The sequence below is a fragment of the Sminthopsis crassicaudata genome, chromosome X (assembly GCF_048593235.1).
Source record: "Sminthopsis crassicaudata isolate SCR6 chromosome X, ASM4859323v1, whole genome shotgun sequence".
Taxonomy (NCBI): Eukaryota; Metazoa; Chordata; class Mammalia; order Dasyuromorphia; family Dasyuridae; genus Sminthopsis; species Sminthopsis crassicaudata.
This window is the reverse complement of record NC_133623.1, coordinates 64381309-64403406: the sequence shown is the minus strand read 5'-3', so window position 1 is coordinate 64403406 and position 22098 is coordinate 64381309. Positions and strand designations below refer to the sequence as shown.

General features: G+C 39.3%; 1 protein-coding gene across 1 annotated transcript in view; it reads right to left on the bottom strand.

The window, feature by feature from the left end:
• The window catches only part of LOC141548663 (maestro heat-like repeat family member 5), a 120718-nt gene that overhangs the window by 56817 nt on the left and 41803 nt on the right, over window positions 1-22098 (bottom strand). The window contains exons 6-11 of the mRNA XM_074277686.1: window positions 20441-20493; window positions 20209-20316; window positions 7595-7711; window positions 3274-3393; window positions 2315-2461; window positions 1120-1242 (exon numbers count right to left, since the gene is read on the bottom strand). Coding sequence (XP_074133787.1) covers window positions 1120-1242; window positions 2315-2461; window positions 3274-3393; window positions 7595-7711; window positions 20209-20316; window positions 20441-20493 — 668 coding nt within the window. The remainder of the gene's footprint in view (window positions 1-1119; window positions 1243-2314; window positions 2462-3273; window positions 3394-7594; window positions 7712-20208; window positions 20317-20440; window positions 20494-22098) is intronic.

The window sequence follows — 22098 nt, the reverse complement described above, 5'->3', positions numbered from 1 at the left end:
TATCACTCTTTGTCTCTCTTGTTGGATCTTCCTCCACATCCCTCAAATTTCTGACCTGGGTCCCCTCATGTTCTTTCTCTAAACATCTTTAGGTAATTGAATCAACCCTATAGATTCAGTTATCATCTATATACAGATGATTCTCAGATCTAGACCTTCAGTCTTTCTCCTGAATTCTATTCCTGTGACTTCCAGCAATCCATTGGACATCTCCAACTGGGTGTCTTGTGGAAATCTCAAACTCAAGGTGTCCAATGGGAGCTCATTATGTTTCTCACTCCAGACTCACCCCTTTTTAGAATTTTCCCTTCAAGTTCACCACCATCCATCCAGTCACTCAAGTTGACGATCTCAAAGACATCCTCAATTCTCCATTCTCCCTCACCTTCCCCCCTCCCCCCAGCCACTATACCCTATCAGAAGTCGTCTTGTGAATTCTACCTCAACAATATTTCTCATATTGGTGCTCTTAGCTCCTTTCCCATAGTCACCACCTACCTACCTCATCAGACCTTAGCACCCTTTATCCGGATTACTGCACCAGCTTCCTAATTGGTCTCCTTCCTTTCAATGTCTCCTTTCTCCAATCCATCCTCCATAGGCTGCCAAAATAATCTTCTGAAAGCTCAGGTCTCACCATGTCACTTCCTTGCTCAAGCAACATCACACTGGCTTTCCCTTAGGATAACAAGAACCCTTCAACTTGGCATTTAATGCTCCCCAGCCTACCTTTTCAGGCTTTCTGCAATTCTTTTAGAGTTGGACAGCTGGCTGAATGCAGTTGGCCACTCAAGGTACCATCTTGTAGTTTTAGCTTCATGTTTTCTATAAATCATAGAGCTAGAAAGCACCTGAGAAACCATCTGGTCCAAAATTCTCATTTCACAGAGGAACCAAGGCTCATCAGATTTAAGTGATGTGCTCAAGGTCACACAGACAGTACATTCTAGAGCTGAGATCTGAAGCCAAGTTGTGTGACTCTTGCTGTGTCTCAAAGGCTCCGAAATCCAGTCCTCCCTTAAATATGGCCTCAGGGAAACGGAAGAACAGTGAGTCTCCACCCTCTTTCTACCAATATTCAAAGGTTTAATCCACTCCTCCACCAAACTATGCTCTTACCATTAGACATAGAACAAGCCCGGGCTTCTGGAAGAATTCAAAGTTACTGACTTCTTTGTGGCTTTTGATGGCAGTAATGAGCATCTTCGTGGCTGTCAAAAAACTGTTCTTTATGGGACCATCCTAGAGTTGCCAGGAAGCCAGGAGCAGAAGAGTGGAAATGGGAAAAGAGGAAGGAAATCTAGGAGTGAGATTTCAGAATGGAGCTCACATCCCCCAGCCTTAGATTGGGTTTCTATGTGATGAGGGAAGACAGAATCTAAGGCACAAGGGACTTAGAGTTCCTGTTTAGAGACAGGCTGGTTCTCCCCAGTTTTTCCCTTGGATCAGGTGCTATTTGATGGTTTGGGTCTCTAGTGTGCCTAGCAGAAGGACGGGCTAGGAAAGACCTTTGAGATCATCTTGTTATGTTACAGATAGGCTTCAAATGGGGATCATATCCCGTGATCTGAGATATTATGACATCAGCCTTCTCAACTGTGTTCTCAGCCTGTCGAGATAGTCTAGAAATCTAGCTCTTCTTCCTTCCCCTTAATTCCCCACCCATTGAAATCAAGGGGTTTCCCCCTGAGGACTCAGTAGACTTTGTGTGGATACTTTCCCATATTAGGGAGTAGGAGTTGGAGACCCCAATCCTGGGTCTGCCCTTTGTCCAGCTGTCCTGGCATCAGGAGATCTAGGTTTCTTGGATTCCCTCCCATTTTCCAAGCACTCAACAGGTTTGTAGCTACTCTTGACATTTTTATTTTGTTCTCATAGTCCTAAGTGTTCTAGGACATCTACTTCTCCCCTCCCCATCCCCCGAATGCTTTCCTTGCCCTAAAACCCATCCCAGGTACCAAGTCTGGCAGGACTGAGGATGACAGCTAATGGAATTCTCCCTCCCTTCTGTGTTCTGCTCTACCCTGCCCTGCTTACCTCACTCCCCAATTCTGATCAAAAGTGTTACTGAGTTGATGGTTAGATGCCCAGTTGGCTAGGGAAAGGAAACAAGGCTGATAGCACTCAAACATATCAGTTCTGATCTCCTCTCAGGCATCCTCATGATTGCCCTGCTGATTCAGTCAGGGTGAGCACACCCATTGGTCAGATGCAAAGATGGAGGCACGGAGGAGGGCAAAGGGATTGGAACATGCTTTGTGTGCCATGGCATCTAGGTGGGGAAAGGGTGAGCCCGAGATTTCAATCATCATACCCAATGGCTGCACTGGAAGTAACACACCATCCTGGAGGTGATGCTGTCAGCCAGGGTCAGGATGCTATCTTTTGTGCGGGATGCGATATGTCCATAGCAGAGCAACACGGTACTGCTGGCCCACTTCCAGTGAATATCTTCCAGGTACTGCAGTGGGATCCAGAAAGACCCCTCTCAGGGCACCCCCCTCTTCCCATCTTCCTCCCCGGCTCCCATGGTTCAGGGCCAAGCTTAAGCGGCATATGCACGAGATGGCAAAAGAGATGCTGCCCTCTATTCCCGTTTCTCCAACTTGGTCCTGGCCCTCCAGAGGCAGTAGGGGAAAGGAGACAAGCAGTGTGCCTGATCTCCATTGGAAGTTCAGCTCAGAGAGGATGAGGTAAAAATCAGGGAGCATTGCTCAGTTAAATTTCCAGTGAACCCATTTAGGGGGACAGGATACTTGTGGCACCTAGGCGCCCCAGGCAGAAGGAAGGGCTCTTGCTTTTCCCCTGCCTCCTGGCAGAAAGACCTCAGACCCAGCCCATATTCAGATGCTTATCTGGGCCAGCCTTGAAAATAAGGGCCAGAAATCAACCCAGCCGCCTTGATCCAGGAGTAAACCCAACCTACATTGGAGCTCACCCCTGTTATTCGCTAGTCGTGTGTCTTTGGCAAAGAACTTTCTCTCTCTGGGCCTCTTCCTTGTTTGTAAGATGAGGGGATTGGGCTGCACAATGTCTGGGCTCCCTTAGAACCATTGTGAGTCAAGTGAGAATTGGGAAGGCTTTTCTTGTATCACTGGGATGAAGGCTTGGTAACCTTAATTATCCTTCGAGAGGAACTGCTGACCATTTGCCATGGAGCAGATAGGGGAGTTGTTGGTGTGCCAATCTGGGTGTCAACATCATTCTAGTTCTTCCTTCCCCCCACTGGCTTGAAGGGTCCCGAGAGCATCACTAAGTACCATGCTTACATACCTGGTCAATTCTAGAGATGGGCGCCTTCTCCAAGATAATGGTTTTGCTAAATTCCTCCAGCACGGAACAAGTAACGGTAAGGTGTTGAGTGGCTACAAGACCAATGGTGATGGCCATGCCCTGTGGGAATACCAACAACTGATGGTATCTTCTATCTGACAAAGAGCTTCCTTCCCCACAGAAGCAAGTCATACAGGCATTATTACCCCATTTTATAGACAAGGAATCTGAAGGGCAGCAGAATTAGAATCCTGATTTCAACTCCTTCTTGTACATATATGTGGTTTCTGTGACCATGGGCCTTCCCCAGTCTGGATCCCAGTTTCCTCCCCTGTGAAATGAAGGGGTTGGATTAAATGGCCTTTGAGGTCCCAATCCAGTAAAGGACTAACATGTGAAACAGGTTTAGGAAAATTATTATTAATCAAAATTAAAATTAAAAAAAAATCATCACAAAGTCCTACTTCAATGGCTCACCATGGTATGGATGTCATAGCGACCCTCAATCAAGAACAGGAAGAGATCCTAGGAGGCATCTACCCTCTAATTTTGTAAGGGAGGAAACTGAGGCTCAGGCAGTGAGGTGACTTGTCCAAGGTTTTGAACCCAGGTCTTTCCAAATCCAAGCCCAATGTTCTATCTACACCAATGTGGCTCCAAATTCTTTCTTTCTTTTCTTTCTTTCTTTTTTTTTTTTTTAATAATAGCTTTTTATTTCCAAATCCATGCAAAGATAGTTTTCAACATTCACCCTTGCAAAATCTTGCATTCCAAATTTTTCTCCCTCCCTTCCACCCACTTCCTCCCCTAGACAGCAAGCATTCCAATCTATGTTAAACATGTGCAATTCTTCTAAAAGTATTTCCACAATTATGCTGTGCAAGAATAATCAGATCAAAAGTGAAAAAATTGAGAAAGGAAAAAAAAAGAAAGCAAACAACAATAAGGTGAAAATTCTATGTTGTGATTCATATTCAGTCCCCCCAGTCCTCTCTCTGGATGCAGATGGCTCTTTCCTCTCAAGTCTATTAGAATTGCCTGAATCACCTCATTATTAAAAAGAACCACGTCCATCAGAATTGATCATTGTATAGTCTTGTTGTTGAAGTATGTAATGATCTCTTGGTCCTGCTCATTTCAGTCAGCATCAGTTCATGTCAGTCTCTCCAGGCCTCTCTGTATTCCTCCTGCTGGTCATTTCTTACAGAGCAATAATATTCCATAATATTCATATGCCATAATTTATTCAGCCATTCCCAACTGGTGGGCATCCATTCACTTTCCAGTTTCTCGCTACTACAAAAAGGGCTGCCACAAACATTTTTGCACATACGGGTCCCTTTCCCTCCTTTAAGATCTCTTTGGGATACAGGCCCAGTAGAAATACTGCTGGGTCAAAGGGTATGCACAGTTTGATAGCTCTCTGGGTGTATGGCAAACTCCTCTGTGTAGTGTTTAAATCTCTTCCCATACCGCCCCAACTATGGCTCCAGGCTGATTTATTCCAACCAAACTGGCTGGCCCAGAAAGAATATTTTATCTCAGTGCCTCTGGGCAGACCTGGAATGCTCTATCTCTTTTGCCTTTTCCTCTTGGAATGCCTCCTTTCTCCAAGGTTTAGCCTTGTACCACTTAGCTCAAGTGCTTCTTTCTACCTATGCATAGAAGGGGAAGTTAATATTTATTAAGTGCTTACTCTGTGCCAGGCACAGCATTTTATAATTGTCTCATTTGAGATTACAACAACCATATAGGTGCCATTACTCCCATTTTATATATGAAAAAACTGAGGCAAACAGAGGTTCGAACAGACCTTGTCCAGGGTCATAAGCCGTTAAATATCTGAAGTCAGATTTAAACCCAGGTCTTCCTGATTCTTAGTCCAGTGCTCTATCCACTGCACCATCTCGCTGTCTTGATTGAATGAAAGGTCCTTGAAGTCAGGGACTGTTTCATTTTTGGATTGGTGTTTCCAGAGAAGTCAGTCTTGGAATCAGGAAGTCATGGCATCGAGTCTAGCTTCTGATGTGTACTGGCTGTATAGTTTTTGGTAAGTCACTTAACTTTTCAGCGCTTCAGACAACTCTCTAAATTTCAGAGCAAATCTTGATCTATACTGATAGGAGTTTTCACATTGGGAGAGCCCTACACCAATGAAACCAAAGGTCGCCTCCATCCCCCCTGCCAGAAAATATCTATAGTGTCCAGCACATAGTAGGTGCTTAATCAGTGACTGCTGATTGAACAAGCTTGTTAATTCTCCTGCTTGTTAATGCCCTGACTCCTTCATAAAACTTTCTAGTTATTTCTCTATGTACATACTATTTTTTCCACAATAGAATGTAAATTCCCTGAGGGCAGGGATTATTTTATGGGCTAGAGCTAGCCCATGGCTCAGCTTGTGAATGGAATGGAATGGATTCAAAGTTCTATCTGAATGGGCAAGCTTTGAGTGCAAACAGTGGCAGTTGTCGGAGGACCTTGTGCCCTGAGGCCCAGTCCCAAAGCTGACATGAGACTAGATTGTAAAGCTGGATGAACAGGATTTAGCTATAAAACTAAGAAGCCCACCAAGTGACTCTTGCCTCCATTTCCTTTTCATCTACATTTCATCCAAATGGTGTGCTGGTAAATAATAACTAGCTCTGCCAAACAAATGGATTCAAGACACACTTTTAAGTTTAATCGGCATTATTGACATTTCCCCCCACCACTTTCTTAAGTCTAGGCTGACAACAAACAACAACAAAAATCAAGGCCCGACTTGTACTATTTGCCAATGTCTGAATGCTCACACTGAACATTTAACAAACAGTTCTTGGGAACTGGTTCTAAATGGCTCCAGTACACCCCGACTTCCATATCTACCACTAAAACTCAACAGAGACTTCCAATGTACCAAATTTAATTCCCTTCCCATCTTCCTTGATCTCTCTGAAGTATATGGCAATGTAGTATTTTCTGATATATACCCCATCATTTTCCCAGAATCCTTTCCCCTTGGTAATGTATTATTTATTGCCTTCTAAATACTTTCTGCTCTCTTGGCTTCCCTAAATGTCATCAGTGCTTAATTACCAAATCTAATAGATTTCTTTTTCTTCTAGTTCTACTATTTCACACCTTGTATGGGATTTTCTTATCATTTCTAAGGTCTATCCAGGCACAAAACTAGTTAATGGTGAAAGATATACTGGAAGAAAGAAGAGAATTCAAAAAGACATGGTCTCTAATTACACTTCTGTTACTTACCAACTGTGAGTCTCTTAAATTCTCAGAGTTGCACAATGTATCTTAAACTAATTTCATCTGTCTATAAGCTGGATTTCTAGAGGAGCCTGGAGAATTTTGTATAAGACTTTCCTAATTGGTACAGAGAATGGTAATTCAATGGTGTGTCTGTATGAGATCATGCAAAAGCTTTGAAGAGTAAAGACATTATTTATTCTGAAAGAGAGGTTATGTGTGGCTCCAAACTTCCTTTGAGACTGATTCCAGACACTTGGAGAGAGAAACAGACAGGATTTACAGACACATAGCAAAAGCCAGAGCCTCCACACGCGCCTGCTTACCTCTCTAGAAACTTTAGGAAATGTCCCTTTGGATGAGATTAGAACTCTCTCTTGATTGAAACTCACCAAGATCCTGCCTAAAAAGTGCATTTGCTTTCATATATTTTCTGATATATTCTAATCTGTAGAATTTCTCTGATTTCTGTTTAATATCTACTTGGATAAATGGGTTTATTTGCAATTCACTATTTGTGATTGTGTGTGTGTGTGTGGATTGTGTGTGTGTGTGTGTGTGTGTGTGTGTGTGTGTGTGTGTGTGTGTGTGTGTGTGTAATTAGCATTTGATGGGAAGGAGCTAAATGTATGGGTACAAGCTCAGAGCGGCCAGCTTTGTAGCTCCTTCTGCTTCCCTTCAACAAGGAATCAGTCTCAGGGATGGGCAAGATTTCTGAAATTTCTATTCATAACTACTCTCTGTACATTTCGACATCTCATGAGCATAGAAATTCTCACATGGGCTTCTGATTAGAAGCTATGTGCTCTCTTCCAAATACTGTGGTAAAAGATACAGGTCTTGAGTCTGTCTTTTCATGAACTCACAGGGGCTTAAACTACTCACAAACTAAACTAAAATTCGATTTTTTTTTATATCATTATAAATTCATCTCTATTCCTTGGCCTGATTGGCTAATGAAACAGGAAGTGAAGGAGCTCCACAGATATTTCTTCTAAGATGTAGGAGTCTAACATTTCTAGTCCCACTTGGGAAAGTAGGGCAGTTGGGAAGTAATCTCAAAGCATTTTCTTACCTCTCTCTGGAAGGCACGCTGGTGAGAAGTGCCTAGGAGAGTGCTCAGATGCTCCTTGACCATCTTGGTATTGTCAGATGCCCTCAGGACAACCCCATAGTACATGTACAGGCAGGTCTAAAAGCGAAGAGACATAACTCAGTCCAAAGTTCTACTATAATTCTATACTATATTATTATATTGTATTATATGTAGAATTTTGTAGTATATATATATAGAATTATATAATATTATTTTATACTGTCATAGGCTCATTCAAATAATACATCAAATGTTCCTCCATTTAGGACCATTCTACTCAGTTTCTCATCTGGCATGAGAGCATAATCATAATTTTATAGATTAAGAAACTAAAGCATATACACCGAGCGAAAGAACACTGGGAAATGAGTGTGGACCACAACATAGCATTTCTACTCTGTTGTTGTCTGCTTGCATTTTCGTTTTTCTTCCCAGGTTATTTTTACCTTCTTTCTAATCCGATTTTTCTTATGTAGCAAGACAACTGTATAAATATGTATACATATATTGTATTTAACATAGACTTTAACATGTTTAACATATATTGGACTACCTGCCATCTAGGGGAGAGGGTGGAGGGAAGGAGGGGAAAAGTTGGAACAGAAGTTTCTGCAAGGGTCAATGTTGAAAAATTACCCAGTATAATAAAAAATAAATAAATAAAAGAAAAATGATGAACTGGGGAAAAAAAAAAAAGAAACTGAGGCATACAGAGTTAAGTGATTTGCTCAGGGTCACAAAGCTAATAGGCACTGAGGCTGGATTTGAACTCAGGTCTGTCTGATTCATGGTCCAGCACTCTATCTACTTTAATTGTCATTCAATTTTATTAATCTTTTCTAAGAACCAGCTTTTTACATGATTTGTTTTCTTTAAAAAACAAGAAACAAAACATTTTATTTATGCCATTCTCACTCCCCCCCCCCCATTCCCTGTCATGAATGTTTGCTTGTAACAAAGAAAACCATTTTAGTATAACTAAGCTAAAAAAAATGACTTCCTATGACATATGTAGCTTTTTGGTCCTATAATCAATCTTCTGTCTCTTTCCTGAGAAGATGGGGGTATTTTTCATTAATCTGTTCAATAGGACAGATATTAGTCATTGAAATTAATTTGAGTTGTGCAATGTTTCATAGACTAATCATTTAATTTTATTCTTGTTATAGTTTTCTTTCATATTAATATATTCCTGTAAACAATTATGGGGACATTTATGGGACTTAATGGAGTTTCTCAGAAGAACCAGATGAGCTAATTAGTGCTGAAAGGAACAGGCCCCTTTATTTGTTGTGTTTAAAGAAAGGCTGCTATGTTTATTTGGATATACCTAAGGGAGAACTAAGGGAGGGGTCCCAAGGCAGAAGTCCCAAGGGCAATATCAATTTTGCAAACTAGAGTATCCCTCCAACCCCTCCAGTTATGAGACCATAGTAGACACCACCTTTTTCTGTCTTTTCCCAAGGATAAGGCAGAGGGTATGTCACTAGAATGCTTTGGACACAATGGTCATGGCAGAAAGAGAGAGTTAATGGGGATTTTGTGAACAGCAGATCCTAGGACTTGGTACATCTTTACCCCAAGTTAGGAATATTTGAATGTTTAAAAACCAATTTGAGGTGGCTGATGCATGTACAACCCACTTTTGGTTTAACTTGCCCTATTAATATTCTCTCCATCACTTTTTAAAATCTAGACCAAGGCTTCTTAAACTTTCCACTCACAACTCCTTTTCATCTAAGAAATATTTTCACCTAAGGGGTATATAAATATATAAAATAGGTATACAAATCAAACATTTACTGATAATAAATCATAATTTCATGACCGCTATATCTAGTTACACAATCCTATATGGAGTTGTGAATTATAGTTTAAGAAACTTTCATCTGGACTATCAACTAAACAATAAATCAAATTCTAATTTGGTGGCCATTACCAATTTTCAAGGTGGAAATGATCCTGTGGAAACTGAATATTTGATTCTTGTGAGCCAGTTTGAACTAATGCAAGCACATTTCTACCCCAAATGCTCAGATTTTCTTTCTTCTTTCTTTCTTTCTTTCTTTCTTTCTTTCTTTCTTTCTTTCTTTCTTTCTTTCTTTCTTTCTTCTTTCTTTCTTTCTTTCTTTCTTTCTTTCTTTCTTTCTTTCTTTCTTTCTTTCTTTCTTTCTTTCTTTCTTTCTTTCTTTCTTCCTTTCTTTCTTCCTTCCTTCCTTCCTTCCTTCCTTCCTTCCTTCCTTCCTTCCTTCCTTCCTTCCTTCCTTCCTTCCTTCCTTCCTTCCTTCCTTCCTTTCTCTTTCTTTCTTTCTTTCTTTCTTTCTTTCTTTCTTTCTTTCTTTCTTTCTTTCTTTCTTTCTTTCTTTCTTTCTTTCTTTCTTTCTTTCTTTCTTTCTTTCTTTCTTTCTTCCTTCCTTCCTTCCTTCCTTCCTTCCTTCCTTCCTTCCTTCCTTCCTTCCTTCCTCTTCCTTCCTTCCTTCCTTCCTTCCTTCCTTCCTTTCTTTCTTTCTTTCTTTCTTTCTTTCTTTCTTTCTTTCTTTCTTTCTTTCTTTCTTTCTTTCTTTCTTTCTTTCTTTCTTCTTTCTTTCTTTCTTCTTTCTTTCTTCTTTTTTTTCTTTCTTTCTTTCTTCTCTTTTCTTTCTTTCTTTCTTTCTTTCTTTCTTTCTTTCTTTCTTTCTTTCTTTCTTTCTTTCTTTCTTTCTTTCTCTTTTCTTTCTTTTCTTTCTTTCTTTCTTTCTTTCTTTCTTTCTTTCTTTCTTTCTTTCTTTCTTTCTTTCTTTCTTTCTTTCTTTCTTTTTTAAGACAAACTAGTGTAAAATTTTACACTTATACCTATCTATGTACATTATGCAACCACAGAACTGTTAATCAATACTTCAGAAATTAAACCATCGGTTTCATTCTTGCAGAGGAGCAAGCTGGGAAAGCATGCTCCAAGTTCTTACCAGTTTAATGGGTTGGATTTCTTAATCCATCTCTATATATCAGGGCAACTCAGGGATCAGGGCAGTTCAGGGAAGCTGAAAATGGCCATGTGTTTTATAGGAAGAGGTGAAGTCCCACTCAAATACATTTAATCATTTCACTAAGTCTGATGTTTGTGGCATGGAGGCGCCAGTAATCTAGGAAAGTTACTCTGGAAAGCTCTGTGCATGGAAGATCCCAAGTATGAAGTGAGAGGGAAAGGGATATCAAGCAGGAAGAAGCTTTGGCCTTGACAGACCATCAGATGGGACAAGACTCTAAGGGTACACCTCTGGACTGACTAAACACATTTGCAGATTTTGTTTCTTGATTCTTTTATTTTTCTTTTAATTCAGTGGCATTCCACAGTAAGCCAGTGGCTTGATCACTAGATCTGAAGAAGATTGGTGCTCAAGTTCTGTCTTTTACTTACTACCTATGTGACCTTAGGCAAGTAACTTCACTTCTCGGATCTCAGTTTCCTCAGCTGTAAGATGAGGGGATTGGATTCAATAGTTTCTAAGGTCCCTTTCACCCTACACTTACAATCCTTTTATCATTAGAAGAAATCAACTTGACCTGTTTTCTTTTCTTTTTCTTTTCATTGTTCTTCCTATTTCCTGATCAGAGGGTTATCTTAAACTTCTAGCTATATTTTATAGGAAAAACAGTGTTGTATTTTTTATTTTTAGATAATCATTTCTTATACTTCTCTGGGAATTAACCCTCCTTTTATTATATATTGTAGAATTTTCCCTTTGGAAATGCTAGTTCCTTTTCCTTTTCCGCATTCTTTTTAAAAATCATTTTTGTTTCCTGTTTCCATTAAATGCCCTTTTATTAACAAAAATAGATATATTTGAAAATTATTCATCTCTTTGTGCCAATCATAGCCAGGAGTAAACTCCAACTGACTTCAGAGCTAATTGTTATTTTCAGTGTAAACACTGTAAACACTGAAGAGATTGGCAAGGGATAAATTGTTCTGGTGATTGTTTAGATTTAAGAAAGTGATGGAGAAAATGATAACATTGCAGATTCAAATGAAAAATGTTTCCTGTATACATTTTTTCAGACAGCTAGTTGTTAAATATTTACCAGCATACCATGTCATTTACTACGATTAATAACATACTTTTTATCTGAAATCCTAATTTGACGAGTTCTATATCAGAAGAGATTCTAACTTTATTTTTACATCTTTCTGTGTTAAATCTTTTTTTTTTTCCTTTTCTTTTCTGAGGCTGGGGTTAAATGACTTGTCCAGGGTCAAACAGCTAGGAAGTGTTAAGTGTCTGAGACCAGATTTGAACTGGGGTCTTCCTGAATTCAAGGCTGGTGCTCTATCCACTGCGCCACCTAGCTGCCCTCTGTGTTAAATCTTGAGGAAGCTAGGTGGCGCTACAGTAGATAGAGCCTGAGACCTGGAGTCAGGAAGACTCATCTTCCTGGATTCAAATCTGGCCTCAGACATTTACTAGCTGTGTGACCCTGGGCCAGTCAATTAACTCTCTTTGCCTCAGTTCCTCATCTGAAAAATGAGCTGGAAAAGGAAATGGAAAACCACTTCAGTACTTCTGCCAAGAAAACCCCAAAGGTGTCATGAAGAGTTGCACATCAGTGAAACAACTTAGCAACAATATATTACATCTTCTCTAGAAACAGTAACAGGCTTAACATATATTCTTATTTTGTTAATCACTTATTAAGTCAGTGTAGATTTCTTCCTACCCTACTTGTAGGTAAGTAATAAACAAACCAATAAATTTTCCCTAGTCTTGTTTGTCTTTTTAGTGAAATCTGCTTTCAAAGTCATATGATCATATCTGCAAGGTGTGTCACTTTGGGGAGTGAACTCCAGATTTTGAAACTTATGTTATTAAAAAAAGAATGAGAAAAATAGGAGTTTTCACACAATAAAAGGCATGAAGCTTAAGCCAAAAGCCTACATAATACACAATGGAGAACCATTTGAAACATTCCCACAAAGAATAGAAACAAAACAAGGACACCCAATTTCATTGCTTTTATTTGACGAAATTCTAGCAATCGGAATAAGACAGGAAAAAGATTAAAAGGATGGCCACAGAAACAATCCAAATATCATCATTTGCAGATGACACGACAGTGTCTCTAGAAAAATCTATTCAATGAAAAAATTAATGGAGACAAGAAATGAGTCACGGAATATAAAATTAAACCACAAAAATGATTTGCATTCTTATAAGCAATAAAGATCAGGAAGAAATCATAAAAAAGAAATCTCATTTACAATAACAACAAAGCCCATTACATATTTGGGAACTAGTCTTCACAGAAAAACAGGACTTGTATAAAGACAATTATATATAATTATAATGACTAGAATAAAAGAAGACGTATAATTGAAGGAACATTCATTGTTCTTCCAATAGATTGGATTGGATTAATACAGTAAAAAATGACAATACCTAACAAATTAGTCTTCATATTTAGTAAAACATCAGTCAAAATACAAAAGGATTTCTTTAAAGAACTGGGTAAAATCCTAAATGAAATTTATGTAGAAAAACAAAACAATAATATCAAAGGATGTATTGACCAAAACAGAGTTGATCAAAGCCATATGGTGCTCTCATTTAAATGTATACTGCAAGGGGATTATTATGAAAACTATTGGATGCTGGACAAAAAATAAAGCAAAATAAATCAATGGCATATAATGGATTATATACCAGCTAAATCTCAAAGATAAATGTTTGATCAGTTTATTGTTTCAGTTGTGTATGACTCTTTTTTAAAATTTCTTTTGAGGCTGGGGTTAAGTGACTTGCCCAGGGTTACACAGCTAGGAAGTGTTAAGTGTCTGAGACCAGATTTGAACTGGGGTCCTCCTGAATTCAAGGCTGGTGCTCTATCCACTGGGCCACCTAGCTGCCCCTGTGTATGACTCTTTATAACCCCATTTAGGTTTTTTTTGACAAAGATCTTAGAGTGGTTTGTCAATTCCTTCTCCAGCTCATTTTACAGATGAGGAAACTGAGGCAAACAGAATTAAATGACTTGCCCAGGATTGCATAATGAGTAAGTATCTGAGGTTGAATTTGAAGTTAGCCTTTCTTGACTCCAGTTCTGAGAGTCTATCCACTGTATTACCTAGCTGCTTGGTAAATTTAGAGAAAATTTTTGCCATATTTAGAAAAAAATGGGTAACAATTTGGCAGGAAATAAATTTAAGACCTGTATCTTATATCATATACCTTGGTGACTTTCATCTGGTTATTAGACATAAACACTTAAAAAAAACTATTAAAAAGATCAACCCAACAGAATGACAGAAGGGTGAACACAACTGGGAGAAGGAAAAAGATGCGGTGGCATAGCGCCAGCTGCAGTGAAAGAGATCTAGGATCTTAGCTTGGGTCAGTCCTCTCCTGGTGGAATATCAGCTGCGCTTTGATACCCACCAACAGAATAGCTTTAAATGCCTGAATGGGAAATGCTGTGGAAATTAATACAAGAAAACTTCCCCAAAGGCTCAAAATCAGCAAAACAAATGGAATAGAATGTTCTCAAAGCAAAGGTGCTTGAGCTGCAAACCGAAACAACATGTCCTGTGAGCTGACTATAATTATAGATAAAAAAGAGGGGCCTTCAGTAAGAGAGAAGTATTTAAGTTAATTCCTCCAAAAAGTGAGGAGAGTATAATATTGGATGTGCAATACTCTAAACAAGGGCAAGAAAAGAAAGGTACATAAGTATAATTATGAACAGAACAGTGAAATACCATTTTCTCCTGTTCATAGGCTATTGCTAAAAAGTATAAAGGAAGAAAGAAGTGAGGGAGAAAAGAAGGAAAGAAAGGAAAGAGAGACACACAGCGAGAAACAGAGACAAAGAGAGACAGAAAAAGAGAGAAAGAGAGAGACAGAGAAAGAGAAGAGGAGAAGAGAGAGAAATGGAGGGAGGGAGGGAGATTGGAATGAAGTGTAAAGGAAAGAACAAGAAGAAGGCAACATCAAAGGACATAAAGACTGAATATTTCAAGGGACCAAGAATTGGAGACAATTTAGATGCCCAATGATTGTTGCTGTTCAGTCATTTCAATTGTGTCCAACTCTTTGTAACCCCATTTGGGTTTTTGCGGCAAAGATAGTGGAGTGGTTTGTCATTTCCTTTTCCAGTGCATCCATTTTGTTAGGCAATCAAAAGTTAAATGACTTGCCCAGAGTCACATAGCTAGGAAATGTCTGAGGTTGAATTTAAACTTAGATCTTCCTGACTCCAGGCCCAGTGATCCACCCACTGAGCCAGCAGCTGCCTCTTGTTCAGCCCATTGTTTGGAGAATGGCTAAAGAAATTTTGGATACATGGTTATCAAGACTAAATGAGTTTACAGAAGCCATCCCAGGTAGGCTGCATCTGGAGTTCCCTTGGAAACGTACAGGGACTCCAAGAACAAAACCATTCACTGCTTGTGCCTTTGGGAATGATGTCACACACAAAAAATCTCAACCTCCTGGTTTCTCTTGCAATGTGCCTCAGGATTTTTTGGCAATTTAGAATGATTTGATAAACAGCAGAAAGAACAGGGGGCTACATCTGCTAAAAGAAGAAACTTCCAACTGGCTGCCCACCTTACCTGTAGTTTTCTAGGTGATAAGATCTGATTTCAGTGAGTAGAGCAGGATGATCCTTTTTTACTCTGATAGGTGGGGGTTCACTGTGTAGAGCCTGGACTCAATAACTTGGTTTATATGTGGTCTTTCTGGCTGCCTTTTGTCTCTTGTATGTTCCCCTTCTTTTGCATTGAGCTTGTGAGCATTAAAAGGTCCTGAAAGGCCAGCAGGGTCTGGTGAAAAGTAGCTGGATTTCTCCAGGACAATTGTGTTTGCAGCAGCAACAGCAGGAGTAATAGGCTGGTGCCAAGGGAAGACTCAGTATGGGGGCACTGGGAAGATGGTCATTCTTGTCATTTAACCAGGTTGTGCTCTGGGGAGGTGATACGTCATGGGTAATTGACAACACCACCCAAACTGTTTAGGTCCCAACTAGGCTTGAATAATTAGCCACTAATTGATTGTACTAATACTAATAATAAGTTATTGTATTCTGTTCTAATCATTCTATCTTACACACTGTGCTTTTAAAAAATATTTATCACTCCCTTTTCTGAATATGAACAAAGCTATTCACATAACTTTATGTTTGCCACCGCCATCACTTTTGGGGGGTAACTCTAAGACTAGAGACATGGTAAGGACAGTAATTAGCAACTTTACTCAGGGAGCTGAGGTGGCTGTGATAAGCCAATGAATGCAAAACCTGGGGAGCCTATTTTCTCTTTTAGAAAATTAGGCCTCCCCCCAGAGCCAACTCCTGGGCAAACCATTAAAGTAGATTTCAAAAATAGGGATTAATACAGGTGACCGACTCTGTGGCCTTAATAGAGTAGTACACTTAATAGAGTAGGATTGTTGGTGGGGTGAGGGCAAGGAGGAGGCCTTTGTATTTACCCATAGGAGAGAGTCTCCATCCTGGACTCTTGATATTGGATCTGTTTTTCAGGGATCCACTAGGAGAAAATCAATCTTTTTTTTTTCCTATTTTGTCTTGGATTCTAATGGAACAGTCTGCTTTCCAGGATGCTTTCTTTTAAAATCAAATTGGTTTCTGGGAGATAGCTTTTGCTTGTGTGAAGGCCTTAATTTTTGTGTATTAGTCCTATCATGTAACTTTATCTGTTGTTAATTTTGCTTAGTTTTCTATTAGTTATGTGCATCTAGTTTAGCTATTTTGTTAATTTTGTTATTTAGGAGAGTTATGTTTTAAGTTGGTTGTTTCATTTTTATTGATTTGTATGTAGTGATGGGCTTTGTGTACATATGATATCCTGTATATAATTTAGAGTTTGGTCAGAAGCAAGTAATGCTAAAGAGCCCAAGGTCATTGTCAAGATCTTCAGGAAAGTGATAGAGTTCTGCTAAATAATTTCAAGATCCACGCAGCACACAAGAGAAGACTGAAGAAAGCCAGTCTTGACATAGTCATTGAAATACTGGGCAACTTGCTTGTGTACAAAACAGCTCCAAAGAATTGTTGGGGCCACATAGAAGCGATACATCAGAATCACTTGTTGCTTGCTTAGCAGGAAGAAAGGAGCAATGAACAATAAACCAAGGGAACTCTGAGAAGAATACTCTCTCCAGTTGCAGTCACTCAACAAGATCACAAGGACTTAATAATGGGGAAATGGGACAAAAGAGAAAAATGACAAATGTTGGAAGGGCTGTGGGCAAACAGGTACATTAACACTGTTGGTGGTGATGTGAATTGGTCTAGCCATTCTGGAAAGCAATTTGTAACTATGACCAAAAAGTCACTAAATTTTGACCCAGTGATACCACTACTAGGCTTCCACCCCAAAAGAGATCAAAGAAAGAAGAAAAGGACTCATATGTATAAGGATATTTATCATAGATGTTTTTATGGTAGTCCCAAACTAAATTAAGGGAATGGTCACATAATGGGAAATGGCTAAATAAATTGTGGTATATTAACATAATGGTGGTACAATGGGATAGAGCACTGAGCCTGAAGTCAGAAAGAATCATCTTCCTGAATTCAAATATGGCCTTAGACAATTACTAGCTATATGACTCTGGGTAAGCCAATTAATTCTGTTTGCCTCAGTTTCCTCATCTAGAAAATAAGCTGGAGAAGGAAATGGAGAATTTTTCTGGTATCTTTGCCAAGAAAACCCTATATGGAGTCACAAAGGGTCATTGTTTCAACAATGTAATGGAACAATATTGTGTCATAAAAATTATAAAATGAATAGTTTCAGAAGAAACTGGAAAACCTGTATATAAATTGGTACAGAGTGCAGAGAGAAACCAGGAGAACAACTGAGACAATAACAGTAACATTATGAAGAAAAATAATTTGATGAGTGCCATGACAAACTCTAGAGTCTGGAGGACTAGCAATGAAAGAACAAAGCAGGGCACTTACCTCTTGCCGGGGATGTGTTGAACTTAAAATGAAGAATGAGACATTCATTTTTGAACATGAGCCATGCAAAAATTTCTTTTCCTGCACTATGTGTACTTTTTTATAAGGGTTTTTTTTTATTGTTTAATTAGAAGAGACGTTGAGGGAGAGGGAATAAAAAATGCTTATAAAAATAAGTGAACGAATAAATTTTTTAAAGATAATAACTCAGAGGATTCTGATTCAAACAAGGAATGATATCAGTGTTGGTACTCTCCAGAAGGTTGGAGAAGTTTGGCCCCATCTCAAGAGAATTCTATTTGGAGAAAGATGGAGGTCTGAACCCAGAGGCAGTCTCTTTCGAGCCTGATACTCCTGCTGTGGAGACAGCTAAAGAACAGAGGGAACTATCCCAAAACCCTGTGACAGTGATGGACAGTCTGGACCGTCCACAAAGTTACAGGGTTAGGGTTGAAGAGCCAACAGTGACCAAGCTGGAGAACTAATAGTGACTACTATGTAGTCAAACAATGTTTATCGTAAGAATAAATATGATATATGCCTTATACATAATTGTTGCATCTGGCTTTGAGCTCCATTTGAAGAAGGAAGAATATTACGAAGTCACCCAGAGTCACCTCAGCCTCAATTCTTGAGTCTCACTATTTGATGATGATGTCCCAGCATTTGTCCCTCTTGCCAATTCCAGGGACAGTCACATTCTGCCACTGCTTTGTTTAACCTTTCACCCCACTAGGCTGATAAAGATAGTGGACACAGTTGGTAACACCAATACAGGAGCACAAGTATACTTTTTGACGGTGAATAGCAGGACAAAGGAGCATGAGGCTGAGACAGAACCAAGTAGGATTTTTCCTCCAATCTTTTATGTATTCTAAGGTTTTAATTATCAGGCAGCACCACCTACAGAAGTGTGCTAACAAGGTGCTGGTGGTGGGGGCTGGGTTTGAAGGGAGCAAAGGGCCTGAGCAGGCCATTCTGGACTTTCAAGGAGAGAACTAAGCAATCCTAGAATCCTGTGCTTCCCCAGAACTCCCTCTTACTTCTAGGGTCAGACATCAACTCTTCTGTTTGGCATTCAAAGCCCTCCACAATTTGGCTCTCATTTACCTTACTAGACTGATTACATATTACTCCCCTTCCCATACTCTTTGGTCTATATCCCACTTCTGGTATTATCTCCTTTCTCATCTCCATTTCTTAGAATCAAAGTCCAGATGAATGTTACCTTCTATAGGAGGTCTTTCCTGATCGATCCCCTCCCTCTGTGCAACTCCTCCCCTCCCCTCCTCTCATGAAATTATTCTGCATATACCTTATAAAAAGAATGCAAACTCCTTGAATGTAGGGACTCTGTCATTTTTACTTTTGTATCCAGCATTTGGCATATGATTGCCATTTAATAAATACTTGCTGATCCACTGATTCCTAAAATGTCATGCAAATCACCGAGAGCTTGCACAGAACTTTCCAGTCTCAGTACGAAAATCAGTCAGCTCGACTCTGTGAATTCTATTTCCTTTCACAGAGCGACAGGAAGTTCAAAGTAAGGTTTAGGAAGACCTCCATGAACTGATACCAAATGAAATGAGCAGAATCAGGAAAATCATTTACACAATGATCACAATAAAGTAAAGGAAAGCAACAAGGACAATTCTCTATCACTCTAATCAATTGTAACTTCAGCAGACAATAAAACCTATCTCTTTTCCTGTAGGCAGAGGTGGGGGACTGCAGGTACAGAATGAGGCATGCATTTCAGACAATATGTGGATTTGCTTTTTGAAAGTATATTTCTTTGTACCATTAGAAGGTACATATGTAAGGATGGGGATGGGGTGGGGCAGATGTTATTTGGAAGTTATAGCATTATTTGTTTTAAAACCCCCAAAGCACCAATACAACAAAATGGGAAGTTGTCTGGACAGACTATAACTTTACTTCTTTTGTAACAGGATTACTAGATCAGAGATTACTAGCTATCAGGGTTACTAGCAAAGGTTGCTTAGATTTTAGATAAAGTCTCTCAAACAAGTCTTGTGGACAAGATGGAAAGAGGTGGGTTAGATAATGGGATAGCCAGGCAGATTCAGAAGAGGGTGAGTGATTGGAGGTTAATGTCAGTTTGGAAGATAGGTATCTGTTCCAGGTATCTGGGCTTGGCCGAGATTAACGTTTTTATCCGTGATTTAGAGCAAGGTTCATTAGATTTGCAAATGACACAAAGCTATGAGAGAGCAATCAGGATCTAAAAAGATGGCATCAGCATTGAATATTAAACTGAACTAAATATGATGAATTTTAATAGGAATACATGTGAAGTTTTAGGCTCAAATTCAAAAAATAATCAAGCCAAGGCTAGAGAAGTCCATTTGTTTGGGTATGGGTTAGACTAGATAGTCACTAAAGGCCCTTGAGGTCCTAGAATTCTGGGATAGTATATTCAAGTGCAGCTTCCATTCTTTTGAGAGGTGAATAAAACTTTCTTAAACATTGAATCTAGTGGATTCTTAAAATCTTTATTTGCCCCTTACTTAATTTCTTTGGAAGCCTCGCTTTATTTTTTTGAGTTTCTGAGCCTGGGATTGCTGACTAAAGTCAGATGTAAGTATTAGCCACTGATGCTGAAGACTAACCTTCTCTGACGATTGTCCAGGGTAGCAGCCTTCATATTTGTTGATCTCATGATTAAGTTCTTCTTTCCAGGATTTCTTTGTGAGTGCGGGGGCAGACATTTCTCCAATCTGGAGAAAGAACACACTCACTCAGATGGGGAATGGAGAATGGGAGGGGTGCATAGCTCAGGAATCTATCTCTGTCCCACTCCCACCTTTCCCGACCTGCTTCCTATTCTTCAATCATTCTTACCTGGAATAACTGGGATTCTAAGTCATCATATTCTGTAGTAACTGAAGTTGAATCTGAGAAGGAGAGAGAGAGAGAGACCAGTCTACATTTGGGGATTTTCATAGTATTCCCTGAGAAAAGTAATTCAGAAGTGGGGATTCCCTGAGGGCCTAGGATGGGGATGGGAAGAGAGGCATTTCAGTGACAACAATTTAATCCATCTCTTTTCACCTATTTAGGTAGCCCAAGATCATGCAATAATATGATCTTCTTAAGAAGACACAAGGAAGAATGAATTTTTATCCTAAAAATAATATAATATCCCTTTTATTCAAGTGTACAAGTGAGAAGAGAACAGAGAAATATGCAATATACACAGGTTAATGGGGATGAGATGTAACAACAGTCAAATTGGGAGGGACAAGAACTGCAGTCACTTCATATCCACCAGTTGGTCGGGCAGGATTGGTATTCACAAGATGGCAGCAGTGCAAATCTGTATTCTAATTCATACCTCCCCCTGAGTTGTTTTTTTTGTTTTGTTTTATTTTGTTTTAGATTGATAAAGGAAGTTTATTATGGGGTTTGGAAGCAAAGTTAAAGTCTAATTAGTAAAAGGTGAAGGTAGAGATAAGAGGGCACCGGAAATAGGATTCCAATGGGCAGAGAGTCTTTGGTACCAGGCATGGTACTGGCATGTTTAGACCTTCTGCCCCCCCTGAGTTTTTAGATGCATTTGCTTGCAGGAGTGAGTGTTCCAAGAGCACACATTCTTTTTCATCATGATAATCCTTCAAATAACTGAAGATATTTTAGAAGGAATACTGTGGGTGAGAGAATCAGGAACCTTTTGGGCTTTACAGGCTAGAATCTAGAGCTGAATCTAGTGAAGGTGACAATTAGTAGGGTTAAATGTGAAGATCTCTATATGAGTCAAAAAAAGCAATTTCACTAGTACAAATTTATGTGCAAAATATCAGGGAGACTTAGGGGATGGATTTGAATATGATATTGAAACCAAAAAATGCTAATTAATATGTTCATTGGATTTGTTAGGAGAAGCATAATATTCAGAATGAAGAAGTGATAGTCTCCTGTACTCCGTCTAACTACAACTACATTTGGAATATTATATTCTGAGAGAAATTGTGACTTGCAGTAGTAGATCAAGAACTGGCTTCAAAGTAAAAAACAAAACAAAACAAAACAAAACCCTGAGTTCATGTCCTGCCTCTGACCCATATTGGCTGTGAGACCCTGGGCAAGTCACTTGATCTCTCCAGTATTCCCAGGAGACTTCCTATGACAATATGTTGTAGAGAAGGTACCGATCTGCATCAGTAGAAGTTTTCTCATGCATGAATATCCTATAATAATGAAATCACAGATCCCATCCTTATTCCTATCTGGATACTATATCTTGGGAAGGACTTTTGACACCCTTTGAAGTGTACTCTGGGGAAGCCTACCAGAGTTATGAGGGCATTCGATACTACGTTATAAAAGTGAATAAAAATTGGTGATATCAACTGGAATAGGGACTTGAAAAGCTGTTTTCAAGTATCTGATGAGCTGTCATGTGGGAAAGGATGAGACTTGTTCTGCTTGGCACCAGGCAGAACCAGAAGAGATTGGGGGGTTGGAGGAAATAGGAAGGATATAGGAGAGTGAGGAAGATG